At 46.0% G+C, this 21,473-nt stretch overlaps 2 protein-coding genes and 1 non-coding gene across 5 annotated transcripts in view; 1 reads left to right on the top strand and 2 right to left on the bottom strand.

Moving 5' to 3' along the window:
* Nucleotides 1–1,357: 1,357 nt before the first annotated feature.
* On the bottom strand, nucleotides 1,358–6,526 carry mrps12 (mitochondrial ribosomal protein S12). Its single transcript, XM_007909546.2, has 3 exons — nucleotides 6,464–6,526; nucleotides 3,986–4,052; nucleotides 1,358–1,889 (listed from the first exon to the last, which is right to left on the bottom strand). The coding sequence occupies exons 2-3, from the start codon at nucleotides 4,032–4,034 to the stop codon at nucleotides 1,450–1,452; spliced, it is 489 nt and encodes a 162-aa protein (XP_007907737.1). The 5' UTR covers nucleotides 4,035–4,052; nucleotides 6,464–6,526; the 3' UTR covers nucleotides 1,358–1,449.
* Nucleotides 5,449–7,898, top strand: LOC103189215. Its single transcript, XR_006085910.1, has 2 exons — nucleotides 5,449–5,565; nucleotides 7,254–7,898. It is a non-coding gene; the product is annotated as an uncharacterized LOC103189215 (transcript).
* Nucleotides 7,899–8,189: 291 nt separating this feature from the next.
* Nucleotides 8,190–21,473, bottom strand: part of LOC103189216 (zinc finger protein 541) — a 29,824-nt gene continuing 16,540 nt past the window's right edge. For 2 of the 3 annotated variants that reach the window (XM_042345452.1, XM_007909549.2), the window contains exons 5-18: nucleotides 19,508–21,371; nucleotides 18,833–18,897; nucleotides 18,380–18,533; nucleotides 17,563–17,832; nucleotides 17,417–17,458; nucleotides 16,164–16,509; nucleotides 15,470–15,533; nucleotides 14,945–15,087; nucleotides 12,589–12,692; nucleotides 12,015–12,090; nucleotides 11,500–11,588; nucleotides 10,881–11,033; nucleotides 10,593–10,780; nucleotides 8,190–9,920 (exon numbers count right to left, since the gene is read on the bottom strand). In XM_042345452.1, coding sequence (XP_042201386.1) covers nucleotides 9,737–9,920; nucleotides 10,593–10,780; nucleotides 10,881–11,033; nucleotides 11,500–11,588; nucleotides 12,015–12,090; nucleotides 12,589–12,692; nucleotides 14,945–15,087; nucleotides 15,470–15,533; nucleotides 16,164–16,509; nucleotides 17,417–17,458; nucleotides 17,563–17,832; nucleotides 18,380–18,533; nucleotides 18,833–18,897; nucleotides 19,508–21,371 — 3,742 coding nt within the window. In that variant the 3' untranslated portion in view covers nucleotides 8,190–9,736. The remainder of the gene's footprint in view (nucleotides 9,921–10,592; nucleotides 10,781–10,880; nucleotides 11,034–11,499; nucleotides 11,589–12,014; nucleotides 12,091–12,588; nucleotides 12,693–14,944; nucleotides 15,088–15,469; nucleotides 15,534–16,163; nucleotides 16,510–17,416; nucleotides 17,459–17,562; nucleotides 17,833–18,379; nucleotides 18,534–18,832; nucleotides 18,898–19,507; nucleotides 21,372–21,473) is intronic. The other variant, XM_042345451.1, reaches the window with a different exon arrangement.

Genomic DNA, 21,473 nt, shown 5'->3' on the forward strand with positions numbered 1-21,473 from the left:
CATTTCTAATAAACTCCTTTTCTCTCACAACACAGTCCTGGTGTGGAATAAGTGAGTGGGAAATATAATAATAATAAACCTTGCATTTGATACAACCCCTTATCACATCTTCAAGACATCTCAAATCGCTTCACAGGATATATTTTAAAGTGTAGTGACTTTGTGTATTGTGGGTAAAAAACGGCAGCCAATTGCGCTCAGCGACGTTCCACAAACAGACGTGGATTGAGTGACCAAATTATTATTATTATTTGAATATTATATTTGTATGTGTGTGAGTGAGTACATCTCTCACTGTCTGTATGAGTGTGTGTGTGTGTGCACTGCGACTGTGCACATCGCACTGTGTCAGTGTGCGAGTGAGTAATGATGGATCAAAAGGCACAAAGTTATAACCTTTAGTAAACCCTGCAACGAGAAGCTTGGCAGGCTGTGTTATCTGATTTTAGAAACGTACAGCTCAACTGCATGGAACCAGTTACGACTGATTCCATGAAGGAAGTCGGCCCGAATCAACAGATATATGCGCAGACTAACCGCAGCCTTGGAGTATGAGACAATGGACAGTGCCCAATACACATCCTATGTCTCGACCACATTGTCACCTATGACCAAATCTAACGATTGGAGGAGAAGGATCCTCCCCATAGTGTATAAATGCCATTGTTGAATCCTACACCGGGGTCGTCAGCTACGACCCTAACTCTGTACCAGACTGAACTGACTGGTCCTGAGTTAGTTGAATAAATGTACTCTTAGTGATTGAACTGTGTGACTGTGTTTATTGCTGAATGAACTAACATCCAATTGCAGAAGTATACAAAGAAGGTAGAAACGGAAAATTACCTAACAGTACATCACTCAGTATGTCTGTGTGAGTGTGTACGTCTCACTGTCTCTGTGTGTGTGTGTGTGCACATCTCTCACTGTGTGGCTCTGTAGTGTGTATGTGTTGTGGAGTCCTGTAACTCAGTGGTTAGAGCACTCGCTTTGCAAGTGGGAGACCCGAGTTCAATCCCCGGGGGGTCAGGGCCAAACCTTGGGCAAGTTTCCTCACTGCACACAGAGCCTAATAATAATCCTCCAAAACAAAACAATGATAAATTGGTCATTTTCAATCTACGATTGTTTGTGGGACATTGCTGTGCGCAATTGGCTGCCGCGTTCGACCAAAAATATAGTCACTTCACTTTACAGTGTATTCTGTCAAGCGTTTTGAGATGTTGAGAAGACGTGAAAAGCACTATATCAAATGCAAGGATTATTATTACCCCTGGAAACTGTTCTGCCAATCGACTAACAAGCGGGTTCCTACTCACTGCTGGTAAGAGGCAAAATAAAAATACAGTGAGGCGAGTTGGGAGAAATAAATTGAACTGCGCTGGCACTTTAATATTCATTCCCATTATTATTATTATTATTGTTGTTGCCGTGAAGCCGAGCCATGGGTTATTTTTTCTTCTGAACGTGAGCACAGTCGTACTTCCCACGGATGACCTTGAGCTTGACCCCTGGCAGGTCCTGTGTGCGGCCGCCCTCCACCAGCACAATGTTGTGTTCCTGTAAGTTGTGGCCCTCACCGGGGATGAAGCAAATGGCCTCTTTGCCGTTACTCAGACGCACACGTGCACACTTCCTGTTGGCAGAGTTGGGTTTCTTGGGTTTGCGGATCATGGTCTTCAACACCACGGCTTTGAGCTGCGGGCGGCCCGCGGTTATGCCCAGTTTGGGTGGCGGGGGTTTGGGTCTTCCCTTCTTGTGCATCTGGTTCAGGGTGGCCATGTGTCGCCTGTAGTACTGCCAGCCAACAGCAGGGGGTGACACTGCATCAAGCATCCCAGCTCCCTGATAGACCACAGTCAACAAGGAGCCGGTCAACCTGGACATTCCTGTCAGGAAACAGTGGGAGAAATGGTCAGTCGTGTGTGTGTGTGTGAGTGCGTCTCCAATCGCGTTTCCGTGTTGCCCACAGCACGGAAACTGCTCTGGTCAAGGTCACAAACGACATCCTGACCATGTGTGACCAGGGCTCCTGCCTCCTCGTCCTCTTCAACCTCTCCGCTGCCTTTGACTCCGTGGACCACTCAATCCTCCTCCACCACCTCTCCTCCCACCTCAACCTTCAAGGTTCTGTCCTTGACTGGTTCAGGTCCTACCTTTCACACGGCCTCCACTTCGTCGGGGCAAACGGCTTCTCCTCCAGCCCCCGCAACGTCTCATGCGGTATTCCTCAGGGCTCTGTGGTCCCCTCCTCTTCACCATCTACATGCTCCCCCTTGGTGACATTATCTGCAGACATGAGGTAAATTTCCACATGCATGCGGATGACACCCAACTCGACCTCTCTGCCTCCACCCTGAACTCCAGGACCACTAGTGTCCTGACTGACTGCCTGTCCGACATCAAGTCCTGGACGAGGGCCAACTTTCTCCAACTCAACGCCAGCAAGACCGAGGCCCTCCTGATTGGCTCACGCCAGTGCCTCTGCACATCAGGCGCTGGCAGCATCAGCCTCCACGGCTGCACACTCAACCTCACTTAGCCAGTCAGGAATCTGGGGGTCTTGTTCGAGCCTGAACTTTCTGCCCCACATCCGCCCCATGACCGGCACTGCCTACCACTACCTCCGCAATATTGCCAGACTCCGCCACTGCCTCACACCTCAGGCTGCCGAAACCCTCACTCACGCATTCGTCACATCAAGGCTCGATTACGGGAACTCCCTCCTCATCGGCCTTCCCAACTCTTCCCTTCACAAGCTGCAGATCATCCAAAACTCTGCAGCTCGTGTACACTCGCGCGCCAGGCTCCGTGACCCCATCACTCCCGCCCTCACCCGACTCCACTGGCTCCCCATCCCCCAGAGGATTGAATTCAAGATCCTCGTCCTCACTTTCAAGGCAATCCATGGCCTTCCCTCTCTGACCTGCTGACTCCCTATGAGCCTGCCCCCTTTTACCCCCTCCTCGCTCCCTCCCTTCGCTCCCCTCACCCTGACTATTTCCCCCCTGCTCGGGTCCTGACCCAACTGTGCAGCGCCTTGGGACGTCCTCCTGACGTGAAAGGCGCTCTATAAATGGAATCTTGTTGTTGTTGCCCGCTCCCTCCGTTCATCGGGCTCCGGCCTGCTCCATGTCTCCCACCCTACCATCGGTGGCCGGGCTTTCAGCCTCTGCCCCCACACTTTGGAACTCCATCCCACAGTCCTTTCACCTCACTTCCTCCCTTCCGTCCTTCAAGGCCGGTCTCAAGACCCTTCTCTTCGATCATGCCTTTGGTCGCCCTCCCACCTCTCTGCCTTCCCTTACCCCTACCCCACCCCTCCCCCATGCTTGGGCCCCAATACCTGACTGTTCAGCGCTTTGGGACATTCTCCCGACTTGAAAGGCACTCTATAAATGTAATTTTGTTGTTGTGTTGTGTGTGTTTCTGGGTGTGTCTGTGTCTCTGTGTGTTCTGTGTGTGTGTGTCTGTCTGTCCGCAGTGGCCTGGTCCGATCGCTTGTGTTCTCTGTGACCTGCTAACTCCATATAGACCTGTCTGCTCTGTCCACTCAGCGGGCTCCACCCGGCCCACCCTACCATCGGCCTTTGGGCCTTCAGCCTCTCTGCCCCCACCCTCTGGAACACCATCCCACAGTCATTCAACCTCTGTGATCCCAACCCCCAGCTCGGGTCCAAATCCTTGACTGTCCAGGGCCTTGGGACAACAACAACAACAACAACAAGATTCCATTTATAAAGTGCCTTTCACGTCAGGAGGACGTCCCAAGGCGCTGCACAGTTGGGTCATGACCGGACGTCCTCCCGGCGGGAAAGGTTCTACACTTGGCGTGAAGAATGAAAAAAACAGCACAAGCTGCTGACTTGGAGGCGAAAGCGCTTCAACCTGACCGACTGAGCCAGGCTGACACCATCCGTGGAGGCGGGGGGCACAGGGAGAACGTAAGTAAGACTTATAGAAAGAGTTGGAGAGAATTTCTCACCTGAGCTAAGTGCCGAAGTCCAGCCTCTGAGTGCCAGAGTGGGGAGCATGCTCACACAAGGAATATTCTGTTTGAAAGCAAAGAGAAATGTAAGGTTATTTTTTTTTTGGGGGGGGAGAGGTTTGAACTATGATTACATCTCATCCAAAGGACGGCATCTCTAACAATCCTTCCTCTCTCTCCCTCCGACAACAGCAACACATGACATTTACACGGACACTTTCACAGGGTCAGGTGGAATTCCTAAGGTGCTGGGCTGGACAGTCAGGTGTTTGGACCCGAGGTGGGGGAGGGTGGTGTAGGAGTGTGACCGAAAGTGAAGTTGGTCGACAAGGAGGGTCTTGATATAGGTCTTGAAGGAGGCGAGGGAGGGAGGGAGGGAGCGAGGCGGAGGGACTGTGAGATGGAGTTCCAGAGGGTGGAGGGCAGAGGCAACATACAAAACACACAGTTACGACTCTACACACTCCGCATCACTCTCTCCTCCCACCAGCAAACCCACCCGCATTTCCCTTCAAAGTGTCCGATCCCTTTCAAACAAAGCCCTCACCATCCATGACCTCCTCCTGGATGAGCACCTCGTCATTCTTGGGCTCACTGAAACCTGGCTTTCCCCCAATGACCCTGTCCCCCTAGTTGAAGCCTCCCTTCCAAGCTACCTTCCAGGACTGTGGAGTCCTGTAGCTCAGTGGTTAGAGCACTCGCTTTGCAAGTGAGAGACCTGAGTTCAATTCCAGGCAGAGGGCGAAACCTCGGGCAAGTTTCCTTACTCCACACAGAGCCTAATAATAATCCCTCCAAAACCCAAAACAATAATAAAAATTGGTCATTTTCAATCTACGACTGTTTGTGGGACATTGCTGTGCGCAATTGGCTGCCGCGTTCGCCCTCAAATATACAGTCAATTCACTTAACAGTATATTCTGTGAAGCGCTTTGGGACGTCCTCCCGACGTGAAAAGCGCTATATCAAATGCAAGGATTATTATTATTATTATTATTATTATTATCATGCCTGTGCCGGCTCTTTGAAAAAGCTACCAACTAATCCCACTCCTCTGCTCTTACCCCAGCTAGTCCCGCACATTTTTCCTTTTCAAGTACATATCCAATTCCCTTTGGAAAACTCCTATCGAATTTGCTTCCACCATCCTTTCAGGCAGTGCATTCCAGACGGTAACAACTCTCTGGTTAAAAATAAACGTCCCCGCAAACAGCCAGTTACAACAACAACAACAAGATTACATTTGTATAGCGCCTTTCAGGTCGGGAGTACATCCCAAGGCCCTGGATAGCAGAAGCATCTCGCAGTGCTTACCAGTGGGGAGCTTAACGCTGAACCGGGAGGAAAGAGAGAGTGAGAGAGTGAGTGAGAGTGAAGAGGAAGGTCTTCGAGTGAATGTATCAAATTCTCTCTTAAATACATTGAAACTAAGACTGAATGGGTGTACTTCTCTCAGGTGTCTGCAAAATGTTTGAGGAACATTTAAAGAGAATGAACCCGAACAGCCCATCCATCACCTATGACATAAGCCAGCTCTTTGACTTCATCGATGACCTTGCTGACCTCAGCTGCCTCGTGTGAGTATGCTCGCTCGCGGAGACACGAGCTTCATTTGGGCCTCGTTCACACGTGTGTGACAGTATTGCTCACACCTGTGTCTGTGGGAGGTCAGTGACCGTTTCCACACACGCCCCAATATCATATGATGTTTATACAGTGCCTTTCACGTTGGGAGGACGTCCATTGCCGATGTGGGGAAATTTTCACATGTGAGTGACGCACATATGTGGAACTCTGTCTGGTTTGGAAACTTAAACACGGGGATTGGTTTCCATGAAAAGTGATGTCCTGCAGTGGACATGATGGTCCATTAGAGGGAAGGCTGTTGCTCACGTTTCATTAAGACCCTCGAGAGAATCATCCCAGAACTTGCCTCAAAGCCCTTCACAGTCACTACTGTTGAGTGATAGGACTGTTGGCAAAACCAACAAAGCAAAGCCGTGAGTTAAACAACCCAATTCTCATCTGGTTGGGGAGGGAGGGGGAGAGAACTGTTTGCCAGGAGAAATTCCCTTTATTTTTAATTGTCTCACCAGGTGTTTTAACGTCCACCTGAACATGGATTGGTCATGGAATAAATAATGCAATGATTTTGCACCACAGCCAGTGCTCTGCCAATACCGCCAATTTGTATACCGCCAATACCTTTCCCCAAAAGCTGCTGAAACCCTGGTCTAAGCCTTTGTCACCTCTCGGCTGGACTACTACAATGCCCTCCTCGCCGGCCTCCCCTCCACCACCATCCATAAAATCCAAATCATTCAAAACTCATTCTCACACGCACGAAACTCCGCTCCCCGATCCCCCCAGTCCTGGCACTCCCGCCCACACCCAAACCCCTCTCCCCGATCCCCCCAGTCCTGGTCAGACTGCACCAGCTCCTGTCCCAGAGAGGATCGATTTCAAGATCCTCACCTCGTATTCAAGTCCCTACACTCCTCTGGACCCCCCGACCTCTGACTTCTCGCCTCAAAACAGCACCCGTTGCCTTCGTTCCTCTGGGTCTGGCCTCCTCATCCCCCGAGTCCTCCACTCCACCCTCGGCGGCCGTGCCTTCAGCCACTCACTCCCTTCCTCACTCCCTCCCCATCGCTCTCTCTCTTCCCATTTTCAGGTCTCTGCTGAAGACCTTTCTTCTCGACCGCGCCTTTGGTCACCTTCCTCCCCTCCCCCCCTCCCCCTGGCTCAGCCCCGGGATCCGTTACTGTAAAGCGCTCCGGAGTGGAGGGGGCTATATAAATCCAAGTTGTTGTTGTGCTGGTGCCTGAAGCTCATTTGAGTCACTGTTCATTGTTGCTGTCCTCTGTGTGTGTGTGTTCAAGCGCTCTGAGATGCTACCCTGTGTGCAGGGGGCTACATAAGTCCAAGTTTTTGTGTGTGTGTGCGTGGGGGGGTGGGTGAGGTACACAGCCTGGCTGTGGAAGGTAAGGGGAGCACTAATGTTACACAATGCTATCTTTCTGGGGGTTTAGTTGCAGACTTGTTACTTAGGAACATAGGAACAAGAGGCCATTCACGCCCTCAAGCCTGTTCCGCTATTCTATAAGATCATGGCTGATCTATACCCAACTCCAATTAGCCTTTGCTCCATATCACTTGCTAACCAGACCTAACAAACATCTAATCACCGCCTGTATTAATGTTAAACCTGTCTTCCTCCTGATGTGAAGACACTGTACAAATATAATTAGTTGTTGTGTTGCAGCTATCGGGCAGACACACAGACATACCAACCGTATAACAAGGACTGGCTGAAAGAGAAGATCTACATCCTGCTCCGCCGACAGGCCCAGCAAGCGGGGAAATAACTCCAGCAGCAGCTCGTCAACCTGCAGAACACAGCCTTCCTTAATCCTCGGGAGATTCTCTTCACTCACGCCTGGTACTTCTGGTCATATTTTTAAGCGATCCCCCCAAAATTTGTAGGACTCTTTTAAGATGTTTGTTTTACCATTTTTCTCCCCTCCCGCAGTCTCTTTTAGAAATCTTTTGGTTTTTTTTTAAATGAAAATGTGTTTTAAAGCTGTAAAATATTCCAGAGACACTGCCTTGACCTGTCGGCGGTTTCAGGCCCTCGGCTGAATCACTGGGGGCGCGAGTCTCTGATGGTATACAGCACCTCCGTTGATGGGCTTTCAGTGTCCTACAGTTAAATTATTGGTAGACCAGGAACGATGAGAAACACACCCATTGACAAAACCTTCTATGGATTAGAGTTGGTAAAACGATTCTTCGCTGGGCTGTTTATACAGAGCTATGGCACTGTGTTTGTTTAATACTGTTTGGATTTTTTTGTTGCGAGTGATTTTTGCAGTCAATCTTGATTAAAGTTTTTTTTATTGAAGTGCTATTTCTTGTAAACGTCTGGTCATAGATTCTGTGATTAGAATTGTAATGTAATACTGTTTGGATGATAACATCAATGACTCAAAAGCCTTTCACTCTTTAATTTCTGGTAGTTAGTGACTTGTGATCACACACAGCAGGAAATGAATGGAAGTGAGACACCTCTGCTTCTTTTCTGAAGCGCTCACCGTAACAGGCTGTAGATAAGGGAAATAAGGCTATGTGTAGTTAATACAAGAGCAGACTGGACAGCGGAGGATGGAGGGCAGAAGATCAACTCTCCCGCCCTTCCATTAATCTGGAATAACACACTGCTGCAACAATCAACGTCATTTTTATTGAAACAATTTTGCGTAGTTTTGAAAAAAAGACAGTGAACAATATGGCAGATTGTGCTGGTTTCACTCGTTCTCAGTTCACTCTCCCGAGCAAACGTGCATTTCACGCAGCAACCTTTCTATTTGCACAAATGGAATCCCTCACTTGCCCAGTCTTTAACGGTTCAATCCTGCGGATGAGAAGCTTTGAATTCCCTAACTGAGTGAGTGGTGTAACAGAAACACAGTCATAGCGGAGTCTGCAGCACTTGTACTAAACCTGTTTTGTCGGCAAATGAGAACAGCACTCGTCAGAAATAGATTCCTTTACAAAATCAAGCACTCTTCTGTCCATCAAGATTTTCTAATAACTTTTTTTGTAGATTTGTACTGAATGAAAAATGTACAGAAATATACACAATACAAAAACATAAGTCAGCAAAGGTGTAGAAATGAACCTTTTTTCCATTTTCACTGCTCGAGGTGCAGAGAGGCAGGAAAGGACAAAAATTGGATTTTGTTTCCTAAAAATCCCTCAATTTTTCTTCAGGTTAATGAGAAAACTGATCCATCTCCATGTTTGGTTTTGTAGGTAGAGCCTGTGTCAAATCGAAGTGGGTGAACGTGTATTCAGGACTACTGGAACACCACCTTGGTGTTTACCTTTAAACAAAATGGTTTTTACTCTGAACCAATGCAAACCCTGCCTTGCCTCAATGGGGCCGAGACCAGACAGACCACAAACGGTCTGATTGAGGTGACAATCATTGACCAGATGTCCACAACATTGCATCAGGTTTATATTCATTGGAATAATGGCTTATTACATCACACTGCCCATCACAAGTGGTACCGTTGCCCTTTTGCCCTCTGGCACCAAATTAATTTTTTGGGTCAGCCAGGTGTCTGACACAGCCGGAAACCCATCACTATGCTTAAAGAGTCTCCAAGCCAAACTGAGTTCCATCCATCCTATATGGAAATTCCAGAGATATTTATTGGAACGAAATGTGTCTTCTCTCCCTCCAGAGTATTAGGAGAGGTTGGTAGGAGCTGAGGCTTGGCGGACCGCTGGCTGCTGGAAACAGATGTGACAAAAATCTCTAAAATAATATTGAACACCCTTCTAATCCTGTCCGTTTACAGGATTGAGACACTTGAGAAAAGAAGTCACTGTGCTACTCGCCAGCAATGTCCTTGTTTAAAACAATTCAAAAGTAACAATTCTCATCCTGAAGCTCTATTTATATGAATGGTGCTACACAAATGTAATGTTGTGATAACACTAACCGACAGCGGGGGGGGGGGAATCTCAGCTTCAAATCACATTGCTCTTCAATGATCTATAATGACATTATTGTGAGGTACAGGGAGGAGATAAATAAACAGCCTTGTAAACTGAGTAAATAAAGTGGGTGTCACAGAGATGTGTGTCTTGCACATCAACTGTGTTTGCTCAGAGGCACTCCCTGGGCAAACTGAAATAACCTTCCTCAAACAGAGATGAAGAGCCTCGGATGCCTGTCTAGGGCGCTGTGTTGTTCTGGAAGTTGTCTACATGGGTGATCAGCTCTTTTGGTTCTGTTTTTTCCTCCACCTCAACTTTCAAACGTATCCTCGAGCGTTTGATCTCTGCCCGTCTCTCCTGCTCCTCCTGCTGCCGGTGGCACTTCATGTGAGCGTTCCTACTCTTCACCTTGTCAAACACCCTGAAACACAACACGAAGGCTTGGATACCTACTTGTAAAATTCACCATAATTGTGGTTAGATTGTGTCCACAGCAGCCAACAAGCAGCTACGTTTATAGCAAAGGACAGGCATGTACTTCAGATTCTCATCTCGGGGTGAGTGATCTTACTGTCAGGCCAACACATCACCATTAGTGACCTGCCACCTGCCAGTGCAGCAATTATACTCCAATAATAAACACTCTCAACAAGCAGTCGTTCCAACGCTTAAACTGCCGAAACTCATGGACTGATCAGTATTACAGAAAGTTATGCTCGAATTCATTGTAGCAATATAATGAGGGGTTCAGATGAAGGCCTTTTTGACCTTGTCCTGTTAGAACAAAGTTAATCTTCCCATCGAGCTGTTAAAGGCAGTATTGTTGTTGCCCTGCTCACACCCCAATCCTCAGCCAGCTTTGGGTCTCTACACATTCATTGTCCCCTCCCCCATCACCGGCTGTGCTTTCGGCCACTGGGCCCCGAAACTCTGGAACTCCCTAATTCAATCACACATGAAGACTTTCCTCTTCAGCTTGGTGTCAAGGAACCATCAGGGACAGGAATAGAGTCAGGAGATAATAAAATGGAAGAGGATCCTAACAATATTGAAGGCTTTACTGAGCTCACTAATTTCAGTTACTTCTACCTACTTTGCGCACTCTCTACAGGGGAAATCTCCCCCAGTGACTGCTTTTCCGTTCTTGTCCGCGGCTCCTGTCTGACAGGGAGCTGAGGGCGAGGGGCTGGGTGTCGCCCGTGAGATTTTCTTCCTGGGTTTCTCCCGGTTTCCACTGGTCGGACAGGGAAGGCTGCTGAGGCTCTGAGACTCGATGAAAGTCTAAAGGGAGATGAGAGATTGAAAAGAAACATTGATCATTTAATAAATCCTCCCTCCCTATACTATACTGAAATCTTTATATAAGAGCAGCCCTGCTAACCAGCTTCTTTATTTCCTTCGATTCTGCCAGGGCATTTGCCTCATGTCTGGTCTCTTCCTCCTCGGGCAGGTGGGTTCTGTTCCACTCAAACTTTAGCTGCTTTTTCCAGGTGTAGTAATACTCCACACATTGAGCCACACTCTTGAATTTTATCTATAAAACACCAGATGTCATGGAGGTAGACAGAATAAACAGGAAGCAAAGAAACCAGACGTACAGAGATGTGGTATAAGAGGGAAGCGGTGTTTCTGGTTCAATGGGAAAAACAATTATGTCCAGAGTGTGCAGGAGAATGGGCAGAAGATGGGAGACGGAGGCAGATAGATAGGTCAGATATATGGCAAAGAGAAGAAAAAGTGCACTGTATCCAACAGCATGAAGATGAAGAACAGACGGAGGGGAAGAGAATGAGAATTTGGAATAGTGGCTGCCATGGGGGAGGGGGGAGCATTCAGGTTAATTTGATAATTTACAGGAAAGAGTTGGACAAAGGAAGATTGGGCACAAGTAAATGTGTTATCGAAAAGCGACTTGGAGAGTCTGAAGGTGGAAGAAAAGATAGAAATACAAAAAAACAAAATTTAGTAGGAGTTAAAATAGAACTTGCTCATTATTTTACCATCTTCTGCATTAGAAAGAAATCCTTGTTGTGAATGCAGATGGCTTTGTTGAACATCTTTCTCTCTGCGCAAGTCCATTTCTCAGTGCCTAAAGATACAGAATTAAGAATTATAGTCCAATCCTTGCCCCGTGTTCACTGTTACCCGCCTGAAACTCGGCAAGAGATACTGTAATGTGCTTTGCAATCAGGTTTTCTTTGAATTTGGTGCCTGCCAGAATGTATATTTTGTGGGTGAAACGTGGCCCTAATTGCGTACAGCAGCATCCCACAAACAATCGAGCATTGAGGGACCAAATTTTTTTTAAAAAAAGGGATTATTGCCCCCGGAAAGCAATCCGCCAATTGACTAACAACTGAGTTCCTACTTACTTTTTGGAAAACAGAGGAATGTGAAGCAAGTAAACTTGCTCTGTCTGGGAATAGAACCTGGGTGCTCTCGATCTAACCACTAAACTACAGGACTACTAAATAGTCTCTGGTTTAATGGGGGGAATAAATGACTTTCCTCTTACCAGTGTAATGGTAATCTGTCAGCGGGTGAGAGAGATCTCGTGATAGGCCTTTCATCAGCAGCATTTCTAATGCAGCCTGAAAAACATACAAATGAAAATAGGATTACTACATGCAGGTGAATGAAGAATTTTTGTGACTTTATCTCAGAATTTATCTCTGTCTAGACCTTGCTATTATCTAGAAAAAATAGCAACAGTTCATGACTGTGCACCAACTAGCTGCCGTGTTCACCCACAAAACACAGTCAACTACACTTTATGGTGAATTTTATGAAGTGCATCGATGTGTCCTCCCGATGTGAATGCTGCTGCATCAAATGTGAGGATGAGTTTTTTTTTAAAAAGGTCCTTTATTCCTAGATCTCACTGTGCACCATTAAATTAGCTAAATGCATTTCAACCCTTAGTCTGTTAACACAACACATACCCTGGTGTCCAGCACGCACACACACACACAGACCGACAGACAGACAGACAGACAGACAGACACACAGTAAGAGCCTACAGAATACACCACAAAGATCGCACGGAAGTTGCCCTTTGTTAAGAATGATTAAGAACGAGTACTAGTTACCAGGACATCTCCCCGAGTGTCGTGCAGACAATGTAAAGCCAGCTCCATGTTGGTGCCTCCCCCTGGCAGCACGCTGGAACAAGCCATGTTCAACAGGTCTGTCACTGCAGCAAAATATATATCACAGGACAGGTCACCACAAGGCACAATACTTCACAATCAATGGCTGGGGAGAAATTCCACCTGGCTCTAAATTTACTCTTTTTATGTATATTTTAAAGCCAGAATTTAAATTATTAAATATAGCTTTACTATCAAAGCTTTTTTTTGTTATGTTAAGAACTGGAGAAAATAGTTTTCAACATTAAGGCCGAATTTGACAATTTGCTAAATTCTCCGTCATCCACCTCAATGGGACCACACTCGCCTGGTTCGAGTCCTACCTCACAAACCGCCAGCAAAACATCTGCATAAACGGCTTCTCCTCACGCTCTCACCCTGGGGTACCGTGGGGTACCCCAAGGATCCATCCTTGGCCTCCTCCTCTTTCCGATCTATATGCTCACGCTTGGAGATGCCATCCGCAGACATCGGGTACATTTCTACATAGAATGTTACGGCACAGAAGGAGGCCATCCGGCCCATCGAGTCTGCGCCGGCTCTTTGACAGAGCGTCACTTTCACTAACCCCAATCACCATGTATGCAGATGACACCCAACTCTACTTTTTCCAACTCTCTTTGCGACCCCCTGATGTTCTGTCTGCTGCCTGTCAGACCTCAGGGGCTGGATGAGCGCAAATTTCCTTCAGCTGAACGTTGACAAAACAGAAGCCTTACTCTTCGGCTCTCGTCCACGTCTAAAATCTCATGGATCTCACCTCCTCCATCTACCTGACCTCCCCCTAAAATTCTCCGAACCCGTACGCAACCTAGGCGTCAAGTTCGACCCCCAATTATCCTTCCTCCCCCACATCCGGTCCCTTACCAGCACCACCTTTTTCCACCTCCGTCGCATCGCCTGTCTCCGCCAATACCTCTCCCCAAAACCGCTGAAACTCTGGTCCATGCCTTTGTCACCTCTCGGCTGGACTACTCTAACGCCTTTCTCGCTGGTCTCCCATCCACTACCATCCATAAAATCTAACTCATTCAGAACTCTGCCGCCCGCATTCTCACCCGCACGAAACTCCGCTCCCCGACCCCCCCAGTCCTGCCTATCCTAGAGAGGATCGATTTCAAGATCGTCACCCTCATATTCAAGTCCCTGCACTCCTCTGCAGCCCCCTTCCTCTCTGACCTCCTCTCTCCTCAAAACAGTACCCGTTGCCTTAGTTCCTCCAGGTCTGGCCTCGTCCTCCACTCCACCCTCGGCGGCCATGCCTTCAGCCACTGCACCCCGAGGCTCTGGAACTGCCTTCCTCACTCCCTTCGTCTCGCTCCCTCCCTTCCCATTTTCAGGTCTCTGCTGAAGACCTTTCTTTTCGACTGCGCCGTTGGTCACCTTACCACCCCTCTCCCTGGCTCAGTCCCGGGATCCGAAACCATAAACTGCTCTGAGACGCCGGCGTGGACACGCTATATAAATCTAAGTTGTTGTTGTAAATTCTGAGCATTATAACAAACAACAAACATACAAGCAAGCTACCTAGACCTGGTGAAATGTCTCCCCAGAAGGCTATAATGTGCCATATGTAAACACCATTATTTTATGCACAATATGAAAATATATACAGGGCCAATTAAAGGTGCCATTTATATAATTAACCAGTGAAAGGATTAACCGTTAATTACAAATATTAAATCCTATTAATTGGCTGTGACTCATTGAACTTTGCTGTGGAGTTATAATGGGGAAATAATCACAAGCTCAAATCATTTTGTTGAGTAACAGGTAATCAATTCATAGATTTGGAAGGTTTAAGGGTTACTAGAAATATAATAATCCTTTCAATTGATATAGCAACTGAATTGAAATCAAAATGTCGAAAGTATTTTACAGGGAATTGCCGTCAGCTGAAGAGCAGAAGAGATAAGCTGATAATCATGTGCTTGTCTCAGCTCTCCTGAGGCCCTTGAACACAGACTAAAGTTTTTAATTTCACTAAACATTTTTCTGCTGAAATCAGGGTTCAAAAGGCAAAGGCTACTCATTAAGAGTCTAACAGCAATGATTGGGGGTGTGGTGGTCTGGGACAGAGATGTGGGCTAAAGAAAGGGGATAAATCAAGTTCATCTTAACTTAAAAAATACAGAACAAGAAGTAGCATTGGGCCTGATTGTGACATCTTGGTCTCGGGCACGACACATCTTCTCAGGATTTTTTTTAAGGCCTTAAATAGTGCCTCAATTATACTCAAATTAGTAATTTTATTCACGCACAACCATTTTCCAAGATGAAAAAACTAAACTCTCACCTGTTCTCTGAGTGCCTTTGTTGGTTTCAATGTCGCCCCACGGCTTCCACACAAGATCTGCGTGAGGCTCCTCATCAACCATCAGCGACTTGTCCTGAAGCTGTGGAATCTCTGCCTGGAACCGGCTTCCAATATTTATGTGCCTGAAGCAACAAGGTGTAAATACGTGCCAAGGAAGTCATGTGCCCTCTGATAGCCAAATATGCAATCGATTGTTTTTAGTATAATTACCATCAATGCAAATATATACATTAAAAACAGTTTCTAGGAACACAGGAACAGGAGGAAGCCATTCAGCCCTCGAGCCTGCTCATGGCTGATCTAATAGAATGGTGTAACAGGCTTGAGAGGCTGAGTCCAAAAGCACATGTATGCACGCACCTGTTCTCGTAAAATAGGTTTAATTTTCAGAAATTGGTAAGGGTTTCCTGAATAAGGCCATTCTCACTGACCTATAGGACCTCCAATACAGAAGTAGATTGTATCAGTGGATGTTATCGGTCAGTTTATTGTGTGATAACTTACGGTTCTATGTTGACTACAGAGTCGTCCTTCACTACAGAGATCCCGCAAAAGCCAGCTGTGCTATCTACAAAACAGCAGTAAATCAATGACAATTTATTTATTCATAAACACTAAGATATTAAACAAAACACTCGGGCTAATAATAATAATCCTTCATTTGATATAGCGCCTGATCACATTGTTGAAATCTTAAAGCGCTTCACAGGATATATTGTAAGATGGACAGTAAGTGGGTAAAAAGTCTAGTGATTCTAGTAATTAATGAAGTCTAGTAATGTTTCTGATTAAATTGTTATTTTTTCCCCTCATTTAAGTTTCTATTTACACACAACACAGACACCAGCAAAAGACAGGAATCCAGAAGATGCTGAATGGCAGAGGGCTCAGTAGTCAGACCTGAAGCACAATGTCTCCCTGCTGAAATATAATGTCTCCCTGTTAAAGAAGCAGCTTTATTTTATTTCTAAACCTGTGCTCTACCTGATCTCAGAATGCTCAATTGAAACACTGGGTGTCAAAAGTAAAGAGGAATTTGTTCCCTAATATTGACGTCTCTTATTTACTTATTTGAAATATCTATAACAAAATAGCTTTATTTTTACTCCCGCAATTTCTAATCACATATTTCTTTCTAAGCCACAATTTTATTTTAAAAAAATCTTAAACAGGATGGGGAAAAGCAGAAGACTTTTACCTAAGATGCAACTCAGGATTCCTTTGGGGGTGTAGGTGTGGAGCAACGCTGTGCCACCTGCTGCAGAACAGACTCTGTTGAAGTAGAGCCCGGAGCCCTGGCGGATGGGGCTCAGCATTGGGGGAGGGGTATACGGAGGCGTCTGGAAGTTCATCTCCAGAAGATGATCAGCCAAACAAACAGGAGAACGCATCTGGCTTTGGTACAGCACCATGCCAGGCGCTGCCCCTGTCTGGCTCCAAGCCGGAGACGGGATAAACAGGGGTTCTGGTCGAGATCGTTTCCTGCGTTTTTTGGAGTGGGGGATGTCGGTGCAGTTCACGGTTTGTCGTCGACTTTCGCTGATCTGAAAAATATATATCTTCAGAGTAATAAATGGATCAAAACATGTGAAGTGCAGTGCTTGAAATAAACAATGGTAATGGGCTGAGCAGAGCCACGGCAATAGTGACTCTGATCGATTTGAGTCCAGGAGTAAAACCAAAATGAATCTACCACCCAACAGAATTCCGAATGTCAAAGAAATTACAGTATTGTCAGTTGCCATAACAATTCATAGTATCAGGAGTAACATCTGGAGCACTGTCCAACAAACTCTCTCTTGTGCTTGTACAGCCTAGGCGCTGAACACCATTATAATCCCCTTTGGGATAGTCACAAGAACAGTTTGGATGAAGGTCTTAGGCCCATCTGACCTTATCCCTCTGGAAAACCCACCACCGTCCTCCCATCACAGACATTTCGTTAAATAAGTCCCAGTGTCTTGGTCTCAGGCACCCTTCCTAGCAGCCTGTTCCACTCTTTATTCAGAGGGTAATTAAAGATAAACTTCCAGGTCTCTGCGCTTTGCAACCCTAACCCATCCCTGTTGATGCATCCTAAAGTATTGTTCCGAGTTTACTTTTTCAATCCCATTTAAAATGTTATGCACCTCTCTTAAGGTCCCCTCTGAGATCTTCTCTCAAGACTGAAGAGCCCAAGCTTGTCTAATTATTTTTCATTGTACCAATTTGACAGTCATCAACAGAGTTCAAGGTTAACAATATGGAAACAATAAGGTTAGCAATATGGAAACCACACGTTATATTTATTAAAGGGGGAAGGGGGAGGTTAGGATAGCATTCTCCCACCCACACAAAACAAGTTATATCAACAATCTGCCTCCATGGGAGGGAAACTCCTAGATAACCTCGACCCCCGAGTAGATAGTTACACAGCAACATTGGCAGAAACCCCAGGAACAAGTCACTTGCCTCCCCTCGCGGATGGAGAATGGTGCACACCATTGTGGGAACCTAGAGGGAAAGAAACGGGTTTTAAGAACCAGAATGAGTCAAGCACTGCCTGCCTGACTGAACGTGTGTACTATCAAGGTTACCTTTCTCAGAAGCGCTCTCACCTGGACATGGCTGTCATTAGAGGAGACGACTAGATCGGTCAGTTTCATTGTGACTGATTTCCTTGGTATAATGGGTGAATGGTCAGATTTTCCAGCTTTGCAATCTTTCACAGTATTGGAGGATTTTACAGGTACAGACACTGGGATCACTAAAGGCATTACCACCGCTTCCTCCAAGGGTTTCTTCAGTAGAAGAGCACTTAGTTTATCCTCCAGGTACTGAAAAAATAATCCACCGGGCTCCATTTTCTCAATTCCGTTATCAGTCACCTAAAGATGAAATTATTATTTCATTATTTCCAGCAACATCAAAATAATATTCAGGACATCTATTGGCTTAGTCTATGCTAACAACATCCTCTTCAAATCTCTCAGTTTAGAAACGTGTGCTTGATTTTAGTATTATTTTACAACAAGAAATTGCATTTATAATGTGCATGTTCCTGTCGAGAGGATGTCCCAAGGCGCTGGACAGTCAGGGGTTTGCACCCAGGATTGGAATGAGTTTATGACTTTAGTTCCAATCATCAGCTGAAATGAGCCCAAACCTCTGTCAAGACTGATGAGGAAACCATTCTTTGCTGCAACCATCAAAGGAAGTCTTTCAACCCGACTCTGGACAGCATTAAACCCGACACTGGACAGTATTGCATTAAACCCGACACTGGACAGCATTAAACCCAGACGGTGAAGATGAAAGCACATTTTACTAACCAGTTTCCATAATCCCTAAATCAACCTGGCTTGTTTTTGAAATTAACCTCTTTGTTTGCATCAGCAGTTTTTCCTCAAAACCAAACTGTATCCGATTTCTAACCTGCTGTGATTTAATTCCATCTTCTGATGTATGCTGTTTTCCCATTACTTCTTGTGAACAATTGTGGTTATTCAGTCCATTCAGGAAGTGGAAAACGCCTTGACACCTCTCGCATCTGATGCTTTCACCATTTTCTTCCAAAGTCTGGGATGCACTGTGAGTTACAGATTGGGTAAACTCAGGTGTTGAGTAGGCAACAAAATCTTTCTTACACCATTATCTTTTAGAGCTGGAATTGTTCTCCTTAGAGCAGAGAAGGTTAAGGGGCGATTTAGTAGAGGTATTCAAAATTATGAAGGGTTTTGATTGAGTAAATTGGAGAAACTGATTCCACTGGTGGGTGAGTCAGTAACCAGAGGGCATAGGTTCAAGATATTTGGCAAAAGAACCTCAGTTTTTTTTGAAGCAGCATATTGTTATGTAAAGTTGGTAAAGTTGGCAGAAGAGACATACCATGAAACTGGTGAAGATCCATCTCCCTCCTGCAATGTAGTGGAAAGATTGGACATGTCTTCAGCCTGGAAAGTCAAAGATAATTACACAGAGCAACAGAAAATGAGTTGCTAAAAAGCCATCACAAACAGCAAGTTCTGAGAATTAAGTTATCTGAAACACTAGATCCCTTAAAGATATCAAACATTACTGTGAATATAAATGAATATCTTTGTTCTATATAACACATAAAGTGCTGGCATTTGAAAATAAATAATAAAAAGCCTGGGTGTTCCTACATAAGACATTTTCTCACTGTAGGGAGACATCAAATAGGGGCCAAGTGTTTTCTCGCAAGGACAGAAAATCATAGGCCACTCTTATGCATTTGCTAATGGGTAGTTACAAAGCTCGAGTGGCACAGGTAAAAGGTTGGGTTTTAGCCACCGGGGACATAGCAAAGGAGAAAAAAACAGTAGATCATCATTCCCATAATAACAACAAATGTCATTTACACAGTGCCTGCCTTTCACATTGGGAGGACTTTCCAAAGTGGGAGGACTTCCCAAGGTGCTGGACAGTCAGGGATTTGGACCAGAGCTGGGGGTTGGGATCAGGAGGGGTGGAAGGCAAGAAGGGTGGGGGATATTATAGCCAATGAGTGTCATTAAAGAAGCACAGATATGAAGCGACTACCTGGATTATCTGGTGGCTGTCGTCCGTACTCCTAGACAAAGAACCCTGAACTGTGAAGGAGTTCATGGCCACCTGGCTGGGAGGAGCAGTGCAATTGGGATCCAACTTCTGTCGTTCCTTCCTAGAGGATGTGCTCTTACTGTGTTTGCCTCCAGTACAGTATTTGAAGCCGGCCTCTTTACTGGAGGCTCTCCCTCTCTTGTTGTTACAGGGGGGGAGTGGCCGATTATCCACCTGCTCTGACTGTCCCTGAAGCTGGTTCTGAGCAATATCATCTTTCGACACCAACTGAAGTGGTGGTTGAACCTTAAATGGACTCTTCCTGGATTTCTTGTGACATTCTGAAAGGTCTCTGGACTTGGGCTGCAAACTAGTGCCAGTCTGTGGCTCTGCAACTTTCACCTGTGGTGGATAGTACGGGGAGATACTCTTGACCTGCTGACAAGGTTTTGTAGATTGAAATTGTAAAAACGGTGCATTTTCCTGCTTCAAGCAGCTCGGAAAATCTTGGCCTAAATCTAACGGCTGATATGACTGGGATCCATTATTTTGTGCCTGGGCTGAAATTTTCTGGGAGACTATATGCTGGGACTGAGTAACTGTTACCTGCGATTGGCTGACCAAATTTTGGGATTGACACATATTATACTGGGTGTCAGAGATCAGCTGGAGCATATGGTTTTGAAATGGGACTTGGTTCTGTAGGGAGACGGCCTCCTGCTCTCCCATGTAGACCTGTGTGAAGAGTGACGTGGCTATTTGCTGTTGATGCTGCTGGTGAAGCGAATACTGCTCCTGCAGAAGTTGCCGTTTCTGTTCAGGAAAGGCCGGCCACTGGTTTAAGTTGGCTTTATAACTCAACAGCTGCCTGAAGACATTACCACATGCATCAAATTCTGACACTTGTGAGTTTTCACCCTGGGGCCTGGAAGCAGAGGGATTTGACTGAATATCCAAGTTCTGTTTTGTGAAAGCCTGGGCGAAAGAGTCCAGCTTATGCAAAGCGCCACTTGAAAAATTGGTAGAAACTTCTTCAGAAGGCTGCAAATTAGGAACAATATAAGAATAACTTCCTTTGCTGCCACTGTAAGTCGCCAGGTTATTGGTCCACACAAGATCCTGACTGGCTTGGTGGCCAGAGGAAATGGTTTCATTTCTTGATAACGTATGATTTGCTCCAACAGCTTGTGGCCAACTTGCAGGTCTTGCTGCCTCCAAAGTGTATGGTGGAGGCTGTGGTCTAGTTGGAATCAGAGAGTCCAAAATACAAGCGTCCAGGTTTTCCACATATGAAACATTGGGGATTGTCACAGACAGATTAGCAGGGTTTACCTGAGGGCACAATTCACTGATGTTACAGTTCAAACCGGTAGAATGTTCTCTTTGCAATACATTGCATTTGGCTTGCCTGACCATGCCTGACCTATCAGATGAACAAATGTTGGGACCCGTCAATACATTTGGCAAAGCATGGGCTTGTGTGGGATAGTGCAAAGTGATACTGGTGGGTCCACTGCTTCCACTATCGCAAGGTATTTTTTGGCTTAAACTGCTGGTTAGGCACCTCAGCAGTTGTCGGTTTGGCAACAGGGGTCTTTGTGAAAGAGACTCAGAATGGGCCCCAGAACTCTGCACAATGTCACCTTCATGCGAGACTTGCATATGTTCACTCTGTGGATACAGTGCGCTCTCCATGGAGCCCAGATCTTTGCAGGTATCAGTCCAGGGCTCCTTCTGACAGTATAAACCATGTTGAACTTCATAATGACGTCGCAAGGATCGTGAGTCGCAGTAACTCTTGTCACAGCCATGCTCCATACAAACATAAGGTTTGTTTTTCTGGTGGGTCAGCAAATGCCCAGATCTAGGGGAAAAGTGCCAGAAGTAAATGTGGTTTTATTGTGTGCACATGTTAACATTTTTATCCCATTGATGGTAAACTGACAGTATATCAACATTTCATTAT

Source organism: Callorhinchus milii, unplaced genomic scaffold (assembly GCF_018977255.1).
Source record: "Callorhinchus milii isolate IMCB2004 unplaced genomic scaffold, IMCB_Cmil_1.0 Scaffold49, whole genome shotgun sequence".
Lineage (NCBI taxonomy): Eukaryota > Metazoa > Chordata > Chondrichthyes > Chimaeriformes > Callorhinchidae > Callorhinchus > Callorhinchus milii.